This window comes from Aythya marila (genome assembly GCF_965140915.1).
Source record: "Aythya marila genome assembly, chromosome: 6".
In the NCBI taxonomy this organism is placed as follows: domain Eukaryota; kingdom Metazoa; phylum Chordata; class Aves; order Anseriformes; family Anatidae; genus Aythya; species Aythya marila.
This window is the reverse complement of record NC_139047.1, coordinates 1,136,090-1,149,753: the sequence shown is the minus strand read 5'-3', so window position 1 is coordinate 1,149,753 and position 13,664 is coordinate 1,136,090. Positions and strand designations below refer to the sequence as shown.

The window sequence follows — 13,664 nt, the reverse complement described above, 5'->3', positions numbered from 1 at the left end:
TAAATGAGCTGAGTCTGGAGGCTCCTGGCAGCATCAGCAGAAGGACAGCTTCAGTGGGTGACTCAGTGGTCTGACGTTGGGGTATCTAACCTCACCAGTAAATTTGGAGGTATTACTGTATCGGGCTTACAAATTGTCCTCAAGTCCACGAGTTGGACTCAGTGATCCTTATGGGTCCCTTCCAACTCGGGATATTCTGTGATTCTATGACTTAAGTTTGATTTTGCTGAAAAGTCTCATTTTCAGTGGCATAGCGATTCACAAATTGTTTCCCTCACTGCAGTTTTAGGGGAATGAATGTGTAAGTCAATATGTCAATACTACAATACCCATCTCGTACCTTTTTTTTTTTTTTTTTTTTTTTTTTGTGCTTGGTTCACTTGATTTGCTTTGTTTCCATTTATGTGTTTCATGGAAAGTTCTCACATCCAGTAATGCTTGTTTCTGACCCTTCCTAATTTTTTTATTCCCTCAATCACTTCGTTTCAGTAGCTCTGCCTCCTGGGTCAGTGTGTTTCTTACAAAAATAACCTCATGCGCTCTTGTTTGTAGTTGGTTTCACATCTGCACTGGGAGGGAGAAGCTGGGATTCTCCCAAGGTAAACAAGCTGTGTTAGCACACGGGTCCCACGGTTGCTGGCAGGCAGCAGCCTTCCTGACCTCTGGCTGCGGGAATGTGAGCAGAGAAAATGGCTCAGTTCTGCTTTTACCAAAGTCACTGGCCAGTCTCATTGGCAAACCTGCTGTTACCTTCACAGGAATGACATCTGAGCTGGCAGACATGAGGTGGATCAGGTCACTGTAAAGTACCTTTTAAAAACATGCTTCATCCTAACTGTTAGTTTTTTTATGTTTGTTTGAATCCCCCCCGCCCTCCCCCACACACCACTCCTTTCTTTCATGTGATTTAGCATTTTTTTTGTCTCAGCTTAACTTAAGCTTTCTGCTACAGCACGAAGTCTGTTATCTGTCTGTGCCGCTCATGGGCAGGTTGCAAGCTGACTGCCCAGCACTGCAAGGAGAGGTTTACATGTCCACTGTGTAGGAACAGGGAGCTGTGGTGGGTTCTCCAAATTCCTGCACCCTGATTAGGGTGTTGATGTTTGCCAGCCACCTTCAGAGAGACAGAGATCTGCAAACCATATTGTTCCTTGTGCCAAGCAATTAATCTGAGACCAGGAGAGTGTTAAGGAGCTGTATGTAGGAAGCAGCGCTATGTGAGTATGCTCTGTTACCTGTCCAGAGACTCAGTGCTCTGTCTGAGCTCATTTCATTTCATCTTAATTAGATTATTTCAGTTAGCAGTAAGCACAGCTGCAGGTATTATTTTTTTTAAGCTATAGCTCTGAGCAGTGGTCTGAGGAGAGCAGGGAATATTTGTACTACATCTCCTGTAACAATCCCCCTCCAAAACCCCAAAAAGCAAGCAAGAAAAAACACATGAAAGCCAAAAATAGCACAGTTGCCTGTTCAGTCAACACAGAACCAGATCTGAGAAGGCTGGTAAAGCCTTCCCAGTTTCTGATGAACTTAATGGACATTTTGCTGTCACCACTTGTGAAGAAGGACATGATTTCAGCGTTAGCTGTGTGGTTTGCAGCCGGCGCGGCTGTGCGTCAGTGTGGATGACATCGGGGAGCAGGGAGGTGGGGAAGTGCCAGCTATTTCAAGCCAAGCGTTTTGCTCAGGGCTTGCTTTGCACAGGTGTTCTGTGAGCTGCAAAACGTATCTTTTCCCACAGCTGGTCCCTTATTAGAAAAATGAAATGCAAGAAAAGTCTGCCCTTAGCGCTTCGTTTTTCCTCCCCCTTGTTTTGTTTTTGCTAGGACTCTTCAGACTTTACTAGAATTATGAGCTGGTGCTGGTACATGTGTGGAACTGGGTTTTATGGCCAAAGGAGGACTAAAAAATGCCTGGACATACAGCTTAGACTTCCACCTCATGGCTGTGTATTAAAAATAAATAGCGCCATTATTTCTTCAGTGATATGTTTTTTTTTTGCTATTGATTGTGCACTCCTGGGCTCCCCTCCAATTTCAAACTTAGCACCAGAAAAAAGACAGGCTCTGAGCATGGAGGGGTTGAGAGCCAGAGTCTGTACCTTTGTGTCTGTGCATGCAAACTGTCTGTGAGATGCAGTGCCTGGGAGACATACAGACAGCTGAACTGCTTGGCATATTGCTAATGTGAAATTAATGCCGTTATTTCTGAAAGCGAATTCTTGCTGCAACAGTTACAGAAAGTCAATGTTCACATTTATGGCTTTTGACAGCCTCATATAAGGTAATTTAATTAAAACACCCAGATGCGAGAGAACCAAGAGGCATTAAAAAAAAAGCCTGCTTTTTTTATGCATAGAATGCCTGCATGAAACAATAGGTTTGTATCTGTACAGTGCCATTGATTTGCGAGAGGCCATAGATTTCAGTGGAAAGGTCTGTTTAAAGATCAATAGGGAACACTACAGTGAGAGTGCTTTTGCCACTTAGCAGGTCAAGAAAGTACTTGATGTTAATTCCTTCTCAGGCTTTGGTCTAGAGCCAGTGGTGTTTGGGAGGGCACTTGACTGTGTTTCAGAGAGCAAGCTGGTCACGTAGGTCCTTCTCAGTTATTTCATTAGGCAGGTCATGTAGGAGAATTACAAACACAGACAGTCTTCCCTAAGTTGCTGCAGCTGCACAAGGCAGTGATCTTGCACTGGGAAGGCTGGCAGCCAGAATTGGAAGTTTTTCCTGAGTATTTGTGTTTTTGCTGATTGTGTGACTGTATTTGAGATTCTCCTTACATCACAGCAGAGTTTTGCCCATTTCCGCCTCCCAGGCTTCTCTCAAAGTCTCCATTTCACTGTGTTGTGCAATTTGGAAATATACAAGTGGTAGGCTGGCAGTTTTGTAGTAAACTAGTAGTAAAAAAACTCGAGTTTCTTTCTACTCTCTGAGCCTTCTCAGCCCCCTGAGTAATGAGAGAGAGGCAGGAAAGCCTGGAGTCAGCATCCATGCAGCTGGTTCATGAAATGGATGGAGGTTGTCTTGGCGTCTTGAGCCTTACCTCTGTCTAATGAGGAAATGTGCCCATAAACAGTCATCAAACGGGATGGTGGCTCCTCCTGGGGAGGGAGGAGGTGTCTCTGCTGTGGCTGTTCTGATTCTCACCCCAGCATGTAAATCTGCCTTTCACCTCAGGCAGACCTTCCTTCTGCTGGCGTCCCAGCAGAGCCTGTTGAGGAGGCAGGTGGGTTGTGCTGCCCTGAAGACAGCAGCTAGGGAACAGTCGCAGGTCAGGGGGTGCAGCTGTTGCTTTGTAATTAAAAGAATCCGAATGGCTCTGATTGCAGGAGGCTGTTTTGTCAGCTCTTCCTCTTCCTTCTGTATTTCTCATCCTGATCTTCCTCTTCCTTTGCTGTCTGAGCTGCAGGCTATGTTGTGCTGAGCAGATCAGCCCTCATTGCTTGGCACAACCTTTGATTCAACTTTGATACTCATCTAAAAACTCATGTTCCCCTTATCGTTATCATCTCAGCTTGTGTCAAACAAAACTGCGCAAAAAAAAGCTTCCCTTTCCAGCTCTCATTAAAGAGATTTAATGCTTCACATAATGGTAACTGCCTTTCCCTGGGTGGATATTTTCTTTTTCATGCACCTCAGATCTGTTCTCTGGGTGATATAATTGATGCTCAGCTGCATTTCCTTCTTGCAAAGTTTTGCAAGACCCTGCTTTGGGAAGTGGCAGAGGAGGTCTCCAAGTAACACACCAACACCAAAGTGAGGCGCCCAGTTTGACATCTGTGACTACTCAGGAGTACTGAGAAACTGGGGTGACTCTGGCCTCAGTGAGGATTCATTTGGCTCTCCTGTTTTGTGCAGTGGCAAATCTCTGGTGTAAGCCATGTAGAAACAAGCTGTTGTGTTTGGATCAGAATTTGGTATGTGGGAAGCTACTCTCCAAAATCCTGCCCTTAAATGATACAAGTTTGCAGATGACACCAAGTTAGGTGCGTGTGTCGATCTGCTTGAGGGCAGGAAGGCTCTGCAGGAGGATCTGGATAGGCTGCACCGATGGGCTGAGGTCAACTGCATGAAGTTCAACAAGGCCAAGTGCCGGGTCCTGCACCTGGGGTGCAATAACCCCAAGCAGAGCTACAGGCTGGGAGATGAGTGGTTGGAGAGCTGCCAGGCAGAGAAGGACCTGGGAGTGATGGTGGATAGTCGGCTGAATATGAGCCAGCAGTGTGCTCAGGTGGCCAAGAAGGCCAACGGCATCCTGGCTTGTATCAGAAACAGTGTGACAAGCAGGGCTAGGGAGGTGATCGTCCCCCTGTACTCGGCTCTGGTGAGGCCGCACCTCGAGTACTGTGCTCAGTTTTGGGCCCCTCGCTACAAGAAGGACATCGAGGTGCTTGAGCGGGTGCAGAGAAGGGCAATGAAGCTGGTGAGGGGCCTGGAGAACAAGTCCTACGAGGAGCGGCTGAGGGAGCTGGGCTTGTTCAGCCTGGAGAAGAGGAGGCTCAGGGGCGACCTTATCGCTCTTTTTAGGTACCTCAAGGGAGGCTGTAGCGAGGTGGGGGTTGGCCTGTTCTCCCACGTGCCTGGTGACAGGACAAGGGGGAATGGGCTAAAGTTGAGCCAGGGGAGTTTTAGGTTAGGTGTTAGGAAGAACTTCTTCACTGAAAGGGTTGTGAGGCACTGGAACAGGCTGCCCAGGGAAGTGGTGGAGTCACCATCCCTGGAAGTCTTTAAAAGACGTTTAGATGTAGAGCTTAGGGATATGGTTTAGTGGGGACTGTTTGTGTTAGGTCAGAGGTTGGACTCGATGATCTTGAGGTCTCTTCCAACCTAGAAATTCTGTGATTCTGTGAAGTGCCATTTAAATGCCAGCTTTTATATTTGTGGCCTTCCTTCCTTATTAATTCATTTTCTGACAGTGAGTGAATTTCTCCTATGCCAGAACTTAAAAGAATGGCAAGTAACATTTGGTCCCTGCTTTTCCCATGAGGTAGCTTATTTTCACAAGTCCTTATTTTTGAGATTGTGTGTGATTATATGCTTTGTGGGTAATCCTTGTGTAGAGTCATTTTTTGTGCTAACATGAACATTATGATCTTTATCACAGATAGTAAAGCTCCTGTCAAAAGAAATACAGTAATAATGAAAAGGTTTTTTTTTCTTCTTCTTTTTAAAGTCTGCATTGATACAGAAATACTCCATATATTTTTGGATCATTCTTTTCTGAAACCTGGATGTATCATAATCAGATTCAGCTCAGTTGTTCCCACGTTTGACTTTGAGGAAGGCTTGGAAAAATATCTGCTCTTTGTAATAAGTTTAACATAGCAGACTAATCATTTCATTAATGGTTTCCTTCTCAGGATTACACTTTCAAAACCATGTGTGATCGTTTAATTGCATGCCTCCTTATTAATATTAAACACAATTAAAGTCTCACTGTGACACTTTGAAAATGTGCCCCTCTCAGTAAATACAGCCTTCACACAGAGTACATGAATATCCCAACCACTTCAGTATTTCTGCTTTCCAAGTCCCTCAGCACGGATTATCAGTGCTGTTATTTTACCTGTGCCACATCTGAAATGTGGAGTGACACAGTGCTTACAGTTGTTTTACTTGGCTGTGTCTGGCTTCTTCAGCCAAGAGCTCTGGGGTGGGGATTTTACTTTGTGATTAAATAATAATGCAAAGGCTTCCTTCTTTGATTATTATTTTTTTTTATACATAGCATTAATACCATGAGTGTGCTGCAGCATGGACAGCAGGGGAGGAACAGAGATCTCTGTTATTTATTGTTTGTGTACTCAGTCCCTGTGGAATGAAAAGGAAAGCTCCCATAATATGCTATCAGGGAATGTGTCTGCCGGGAGATACGTGACATCTGATTTAATAAGAAGCAGATTACAAAATGGCCCTCGTGGCCAGTGTTTCAGCCTGCCTGAAAACACAGCTGGTTTTGGATGTTGGAAAGGCCCTTTTGCCCAAAACAGGCTTTTCTGTGTGGCTGGTGGCAAAGAAAACCATTTGTATCAGCCAGCCTTCTAGTGCTGTTGGTGTCAGAGTGGGCCAAGCTGTGGCCTTCAGGGTCCTCCTGCAGCCCCTGATGCTGGTGCGGGCAGCCGTAGCCTGGGGGTCACTGTCCTGCCTTTGCCACCGCCTGAGCCCCTGTAAGGGTAGGAGCCCCAAACTAACAGTCATCATGAGGTAAATGTGTTTCCTGGAAAGCATTAGAACAGAAATGTTAATTTATGTACATACCTTTACCAGAGTTATATCTGTGTAGAAATACATATGCATTGTATAAAAAAAGTGTTGTCGAATCAAACACAAAATAGTGTTTCACTTGCTTACCTAAACCACCACCACCAAGACCTCAGAGTCTGGCTTGTAGATGGATTTAAAGAGGTCTTGACTCATAAAAAAACTTTGGAGTCTGGAAAAAATAAAAAAGCATACAAAATTCATCCAATCTGTAGCCATCACCAATATCTATCTAACTGAGCAATATTTAAAGCCATGACAGATTATTCCTGGTTGCTAAATAGTGTTAACCTGTCAAGGTATGGGTTTGTAATCTTACACTTGCTTGACAAGCTTTGTTATTTGTACAGTAATGTTAATTTGTGCTGAGGTTTCACAGCTAGTTGTAGTTAGGTGTAGGGAGCCTTACATTTAATGTTCTCTAGCTCTAAATAAAAATGGGTCTCTTTATCAGATTTTCAATTTCAACGCTTTATTAATCTATTTTGGCTTAATTCAGTGTCTTGCCAAATACTGAGTTCAACCTTTCTCAAAAGTATTTATTTTTAGGAAGGCTGGTGATGTCAATAGCTGAAGGAAGATAGATTGATAGATGCCAAAATGGACTGCTGTGATCTCTGTATGGAAGAGAGATGCTTTGTTTGTAAGAGCAAAGAGGATTGTTCTGTGCACAGAGATTATCATGAGTGTTTTATGAAGGTTGTTTCAATGCAATCTTATTTTCAAAGTTTACTCCAGTTTCTATCCAGTGTTCAGTTCATTAAGGTGTTGACACAATTTTGCTGACACTTTTCTTAAGTGGATTATGTTCACAGCCAGTTTTTCAAAGCAAACAGATGGCTTTTCAAACAGAGCATGCCCACAGATTTTTTTTTTTATGCTGTCTCTAGAATTATGACAGCTCTGTCAGAGGGGGTTGGTTTGTCATTAATTTTCTTGTGATAGATAATTCAAAATAATTTTTGTTCTTTCAGCTTGCTCAAACAAGCCAACTGTTTAAAAATAAAAAGCACAAGGAAACTAAGACATAAATCAATCGGTCTGCACATGAATGGAATTGCACTGTTTTGATAAGTCCATTTCTGTTTTTAGATCACTGCAAAATAAGAATATCTTTAAAACATTGGAAGTATGCTCAGGAGGAGTTTTTCTCTTCTTGGAACCAGAAGACATGTCATGCATTGCCTCGAATGAAACCTGTAATCTGAATTGCCTGGTTACTTAAATGTGAAATCAGAATATGCATAAGGGAGAGCTGATGGCTCAGCACTGTCAAACTGGCTGTGAAGTCTCTTGGCTTCTGGTGACTTCAGAAATGAGTTTTTGCAGGATGGGCTGAGGCTCTTGTCCTCCAACTGGGTTTATCAGATCCCAAGCAGCTTCCCTTAAATGGGTGTCTCAAATGTGTGTCCCTAAGCACTCATACAACTCATGGGCCACCCTGAGAAAGGTTTCCCTCTCCCTGTGAAGGAACAGAACATAGGAAGGCAATGTAGGCTCGGCTGAAGCTCTTTTTATATCAGCTTATAGAGCTGTATTCATCTTCTGCTGCTGCATGACAGGAAATCCTCCTCTTCCATGCACAGCAGATGTGACTACTCCTACTGCCCAGGGAAGCGTCAGCCATGCTGCAGCAGAGAACAAGCTCCGAGAAGTCTTTCCCTAGACACCCCAACTAAGGGGACACCAGATGCTTCTGTGTGCTGGGCCTCGCTCATCACCATCAGCAGCATTATTTTACCTCTCTGTTGCACTGGCTCTCTCAGCTTTTGGGCATAGTTGTTCATGGTGCTGTAGGGTTGTCTGTTTTGAGTTGCTTTTTGTGCTCAGGGGATTTTTCTCTTCCTGTGCATGAATATGTAGTGACAGATTTTTACTGAGAGAATTTAAGGCTGCAAAACATCGTCACACTGATTGGCAGCTCGTTGTTACAACCTTCAGTGTCTGCAGTCCTGTATGTGTGACATAACACAAGAACTAGCAGCCAGCCCTGCTGCAGCTGGGTCTGTTTCATTCTAAAACTGAAGTACTTTAAATTGCACCTGTGTAATGAAGAACCTACCACCGTGTTTGCCTCTCTGGCTATGCTGTGCTGTGTTGTCCCTCTCGCTACAGTATTGGCTTGCATCCCCATCCCTCTGCAGACAGAGACAGTGGTGCTGGGCACTGGAGGCACGTAGGGGGCTCTTGAATCCCTGCCTACCACCTTTAAACATAAGCCCAACCTTTGTCCTAAAGACAAGATCACAGCTATGTGAAGTATGTGCTGTGTAAATTTTATTCTTGTCTTGTTTTTTCCAAGCCATGCCTGCTTGCTGGGTTCCAAGCTGTTCATCTGTGTATTCCCATAACTGTCACACTGCTGAGATACAAATCTCTTAAAAAGTGCTCCATACCAAACAGCACGGAGCTGCGTGCTCAGTTCCTGCGCTCTTTGTTATTCCAGCATTAAGTTGGATCCCTAGCATCTGGGTAGTGATTTGTGTTGTTCAGCAGGGACAAATTCATGTCACCAGGAGATGAGGCAATCACCTCCTCGGGTGCAGGATGCCATCTCTGGCTGACGTTGTTTCCCACGTGGTGTTTACCAGTGCTGGGGGACTTGCAAGCCACCATTGTTTCTTGCTTGTGAACATTGTTAACAGAGGCTCAGGCGGTGCAAGCCTGGTGCCAGGCGCTGGCAAAAAGGGAAATGTGGTCATCAGTGTCAGATAAACCCCTTCCTCTCATCGCTGGGGAAGGGAGAGCTGAGGTGCTCCCACTGCTGGAAGGTGTTGTGATGTCTCCTCTCCAACACATCTGGTTTATTTTGAAAACTGAAGGAGAGTTGGTCAGTCGCCCTTCCAGTGTGCCCCAGCTCTTGCCGTAACATCTGTTGTCTCCTGTGAGACCTCACAACGCATCTGTGCTTGCAGGAGGTCAGGTTAGGTTGCAGGGATATGAATGTGACATTTCAGTCAGCATGGTTATTCCTTCTGCATATGCTCACAAACAGCTGCACAGTGGTGTACTTTAGGCTGTGCTTCGGGTGACATTAAGAGAAGAGCAGCTCAAGTTCTTAGTGATACTGAATTTTAATTACCAGATACATCTTCTGGTTTTTATTTATTTGTATCCTCTAGCACCAGAATCTTGCACTTGAGATATCAATATTGCATAAATATTCATTTTGGCGTTTTTGAACACAAACTTTTTAATATAAATTTCATGTAACACGTTTTTCCTGGTAGCTACGAATTGGATTGACAGTCTGTTAGTCACTTCACCCTTGCATGCTTTGAGCAGATATAAAATTAGGCTTTGACTCATTTAGTCTTTCATTCCAAAGTGTCTGAATAAAGGTCTTAGAGTGGTCCGGATGGATTCACTGCGGTGTTACAGGCTGACCTGCTTCTTATAACTACGCAGTTTGGCCTGCTTCTGCTAAAGGCTGGATAGCAGGTCCAGGTGCAAGGAGAGGTGGGTAACGGGGGTCTCATGGCCTGTAAGGGACCCCGGCTGGGTACCTGCAGTCATTGCCACTTGCGATCTGACGTGAGGGGTGTTCTCATGAGGATGGAGAAGTGGCACAAGGAGAGGGTACCATGTGCTGCCCTGTCTTTGGCAGGACCTTGCTATTGACTATGGAAGAAGAGAGTCCATTTCCCTGCAGGGACAGGCTCCTGGGAGGTGATGGGCTCCTTACAGCAGTCCAAATTGCCTCCCAAGGGGTGTTCTGGAAAGGGTGGAGTTTGGTGCCCATCACACTCACCCTTCCCAGTGCGCTGGCTGCTGCCTTCCCTGGTGAGCTGAGCTGCACAAGGGGCTTCAGTCCCTTCCACTAAGGGGGGCAGAGGGGGGGCAGAGGGGATTTGAAACAGGAGCTGGGTCACATTCCATGGTACCGAACAGTTCAGCAGACACGAGAGTGGTGTTCTTGCTTTTGGTCCCAAAAAATGTGCATGATCCCTGACTCTCTCTGCCTGTCTGTCTGTGCGTCCTCAGGGCCAAGGTGACCTCCTGAAGAACGCCAAGAATGAAGCCCTGGAGAACATGAAGCAGATCCAGCTGGCCTGCCTGTCCTGCGGACTGAGCAAAACTGGAAGCGGGCATGCGGATGCAAAGTCAAAACGGTGCCTGGAGGCAATACAGGAGAAGGATACAGGAGATGAGAATGGGAGGCTGTGATCAGAGGCAGAACTGTCGCATTTGTCACAGATTTCAATAACTCTAAACTATTTTTTTAAAGCATTTAAAAATTCACACAGGAATGCCCTCTACAGGGTGTTGATAGTATTAAAATCCTCACAATGTCAGTATTTCAATGCAGTTAATTTATCTAAGTTAAACTCTGGTAGTGAGATTTCTAATGAAGCCAAGCTGTACGCAAGCGTGCGTGTGTGCGCACATGCAAATCATCTGGACGCCCTTTCATGCGTTACATTAGCCATTTGCTAATTTATTCCTTTCTCATCTTTGAATAGGCCTGTTCATTCTGAAGATCAAAACAAATAGAGAGTACTTGTATCAGTTTTGTGCTTTATTTTACTCTCCAGCTTTTATCATTTAACTTATATTACTGTTAAGCTGTTTAAACAAACAAAGTGCATCAACAAATGTCACTAATGGCTGTTTTTGTCAGGGCAAAAACAGAGGTTTGCTGCAGATCCTGAACATGATTTTTAATGAACAATTCAAGCCAAGGATATATTAAATGGTCAGAATTTTTGGATAGATTATGATTAGATTTCAGGTGTACATTTCATTGAATTTTAGCAAACTGCAATTTGGGGTACATCCAGATAACAGATGTTAATGTAAGAACTAGCTGATTTATTTCATTCTAGTGAATCATTGCTACCTTGTAGATCTGCAGGACAGCTACAGTCTTTGCTGATAAGCATTTAACTTGTGTAGTGATGAACATAGCTAGTCAGCCCTGTAGTTACAAGGAGCTGTGAATATTCTTCAGTGATTGTGAACTCTGAAGGTGAGCTTCAGGTCCTTCTGAAACACCCGATGGTGCCAGTATTGGAAGGAAGATTTTATAAATTTCACAAACTGTGAGCTTTACTGGAAGAGGTGTGAGGTCAGATCTTGCTTGCCTTCTACTTAGTGATCCTGTTGAAGTCAGTGAGATAAAACAGGCAGGATCTGGCCTTATGTTTGTGGTTAAGAATCATGCTGTGCTAGAAATTTGAAACAAGGCTGCAGAACTGCTATGGGTGTAGTGTTAGAGAAATAGCTTGGGGAAAAAACAGGGTACCAGCAATTATATGCAGCAGTTACAAATGACATGGCACGTGTCGAGTGTTTAGGGTAGCAGTGAGGATTGGATGCCTTTTTGTGCTGCTGTAGAAGGAACACAGAAAATGTCCCAAAGCATTGCAGCCCTGCCCTTCCCAATGTCCAGCTCATGTACACTCACAACATTCATTTCAGTCATAAGTGCTGTGCTCAAGTGTAGTATTTGTATTACCTAAACAGGACTTAAGTGTTTTATGGTTATAAAAAAGACTATATTTATTTAAAGCATTGCTTTTATTTTGAAAAGCTACTTTTTAAATTAATTTGATTAACAAATATACTAATTTTCTGAACTTAACAAAAAGTAATTGCTGAAGGTTTGACCATTGGAGAATCTTATATAGCTATTGTGTTAAGTTATTTTTGACTTCTTAATAACACTATTATGTTCATGTTGCACATTACTGAGAGAGTAAAGCTATGAAACAACTTTGACCCATGTTTTTACAGTGTTTTAACACAGGAGGTAACCAGTGAGACTCAGCGTGGGTGAGTTGCTTGTGATAAGGTCCTGCTTGAACAGGAACTGTATTAATGCAAAGGTTGTAACACAGACGCCTTAAATACCATTTAAGTAAAACTTGCCATATTTGTTCAGATCCAGGACTAAATCCTCTGTTTATCTCTCTGTTAGATTATGAGTGTGTATTTAGTCTTCGATAAGGTTCAGAGAAGGCGTGTCTGGTGTTCCACACAAGGCCTGAAACTCAGATCATGGTGCATGGTCATGTTTTGCCCTCCTGGGTTACCTTCTTTATTTCATCATGGGTTGTGTTTATATTAAAAACAGCACGTGGCCTTTCAGAATTTACGATTAGGGAGGATGGAAATTGTTAACCTAATGCCACCAGTTGTGAAAGAAGCAGTCTTCATAAGGCATTCCTCTCAGAAGGTCAGAGTTGCTTCAGAAAATGAGAGAAGGGCTTACGTTCTGTGCTGAAGTTGCAAGAGGTACCACACAGCACTTGGTCTATATGCATTTGCTGAACCAGAAGATGGTGGCTGGACAGAAATCCCATAGCATGCAGGCACATACTTTCCATACTATATTTAGCACTCAGATCATGTCCCGTGCCAGTCTCAGGCTGTGTCTCTCTGTGCTGAAATACAAGAAGAAAATTTTGCGTGCCCCAGAGAGCCCTGAGCAGCGGGGGCCACTCCAGGCACTGGCACTTGCAGCCCCGCAGCTGGAGCAGCCCTGTGCTCCCTCCCGTGTGAAGAGAGGCTGGTGGCAAAAGTCCATTTCGTCTTTCGTGCGCCTTTCAAAGTCACTGGGAGAGAATGCTAGTGGTCACCAGAGTAATAAAAATTCAGCCTTGAAAGAGAAGACATGGAAAAGATCATATCCAGCATTGATGGCATTAATGTATGAGGGACTGCCTGGCCTGCCGGGAAGGGTTGCATGACATGCCTGGCTTCCTGCAGCTGTAAAACCTTCTCCTCACTCCATGTCAGTATGATTTGCCTCATTTCCCACCTGAATGGACAGATATGATCTATAGCAATTACTTCTGCAGAAGTGATGGTAGGAAAGGGTTTATAGGTATGCGTAGTTGTTCACAGTGTGTTTGGCAAGAGAAATCAGAGAAGCTCTCAGCAGACCGGCATGCAAAGATGTCTGCTAGAAGGAGTACAGGAATGAATTTACCTGGGTACTTGTTCCCACTCTGCCATCAAGTCCTTAGTCTTCATATTTATTTTCTCTGTGTCATTCTCTCATCTGTAAGATAAGCAATTATTTTTCCCTTCCCAAGTGTAGGTTAGGTTATGGATTTCTGAAGCCCCTTTGAAGTGTGCTGATGCTCTCAGAACATCCAGTGCTGTGTTTGGGCTGTCCTGCAGCACCAGTGTCCGACAAGTCCTTTCCTGCCAGTGAACACAGGGAAATCAACAAGTGTTAGGAGCGCTGAGCCTCAACCTGCTGTCCTCTCCCGGGGGCATTGCTTCCACTAACACTCAGAAGTACATTGTCTACACGCTTCTGTGTCTGGCACCTGTTAAACTGCACCTTTGGTCAAGTGTGGTGGAGTGTTTGGTCAAAGGTGTTAGTAAGTTCCTGCAGATTTCCTGAGAAAAGATGGGACAAATATCTCAGAGCCCTGACGGCCCCTT

The 13,664-nt window shown here is 44.3% G+C and overlaps 1 protein-coding gene across 3 annotated transcripts in view; it reads left to right on the top strand.

The window, feature by feature from the left end:
* The window catches only part of PLCL1 (phospholipase C like 1 (inactive)), a 189,027-nt gene extending 177,046 nt beyond the window's left edge, over window positions 1–11,981 (top strand). For all 3 annotated transcript variants that reach the window (XM_082763097.1, XM_082763098.1, XM_082763099.1), the window contains exon 6: window positions 10,251–11,981. In XM_082763097.1, coding sequence (XP_082619223.1) covers window positions 10,251–10,433 — 183 coding nt within the window. In that variant the 3' untranslated portion in view covers window positions 10,434–11,981. The remainder of the gene's footprint in view (window positions 1–10,250) is intronic.
* The last annotated feature ends 1,683 nt before the right edge of the window (window positions 11,982–13,664 follow it).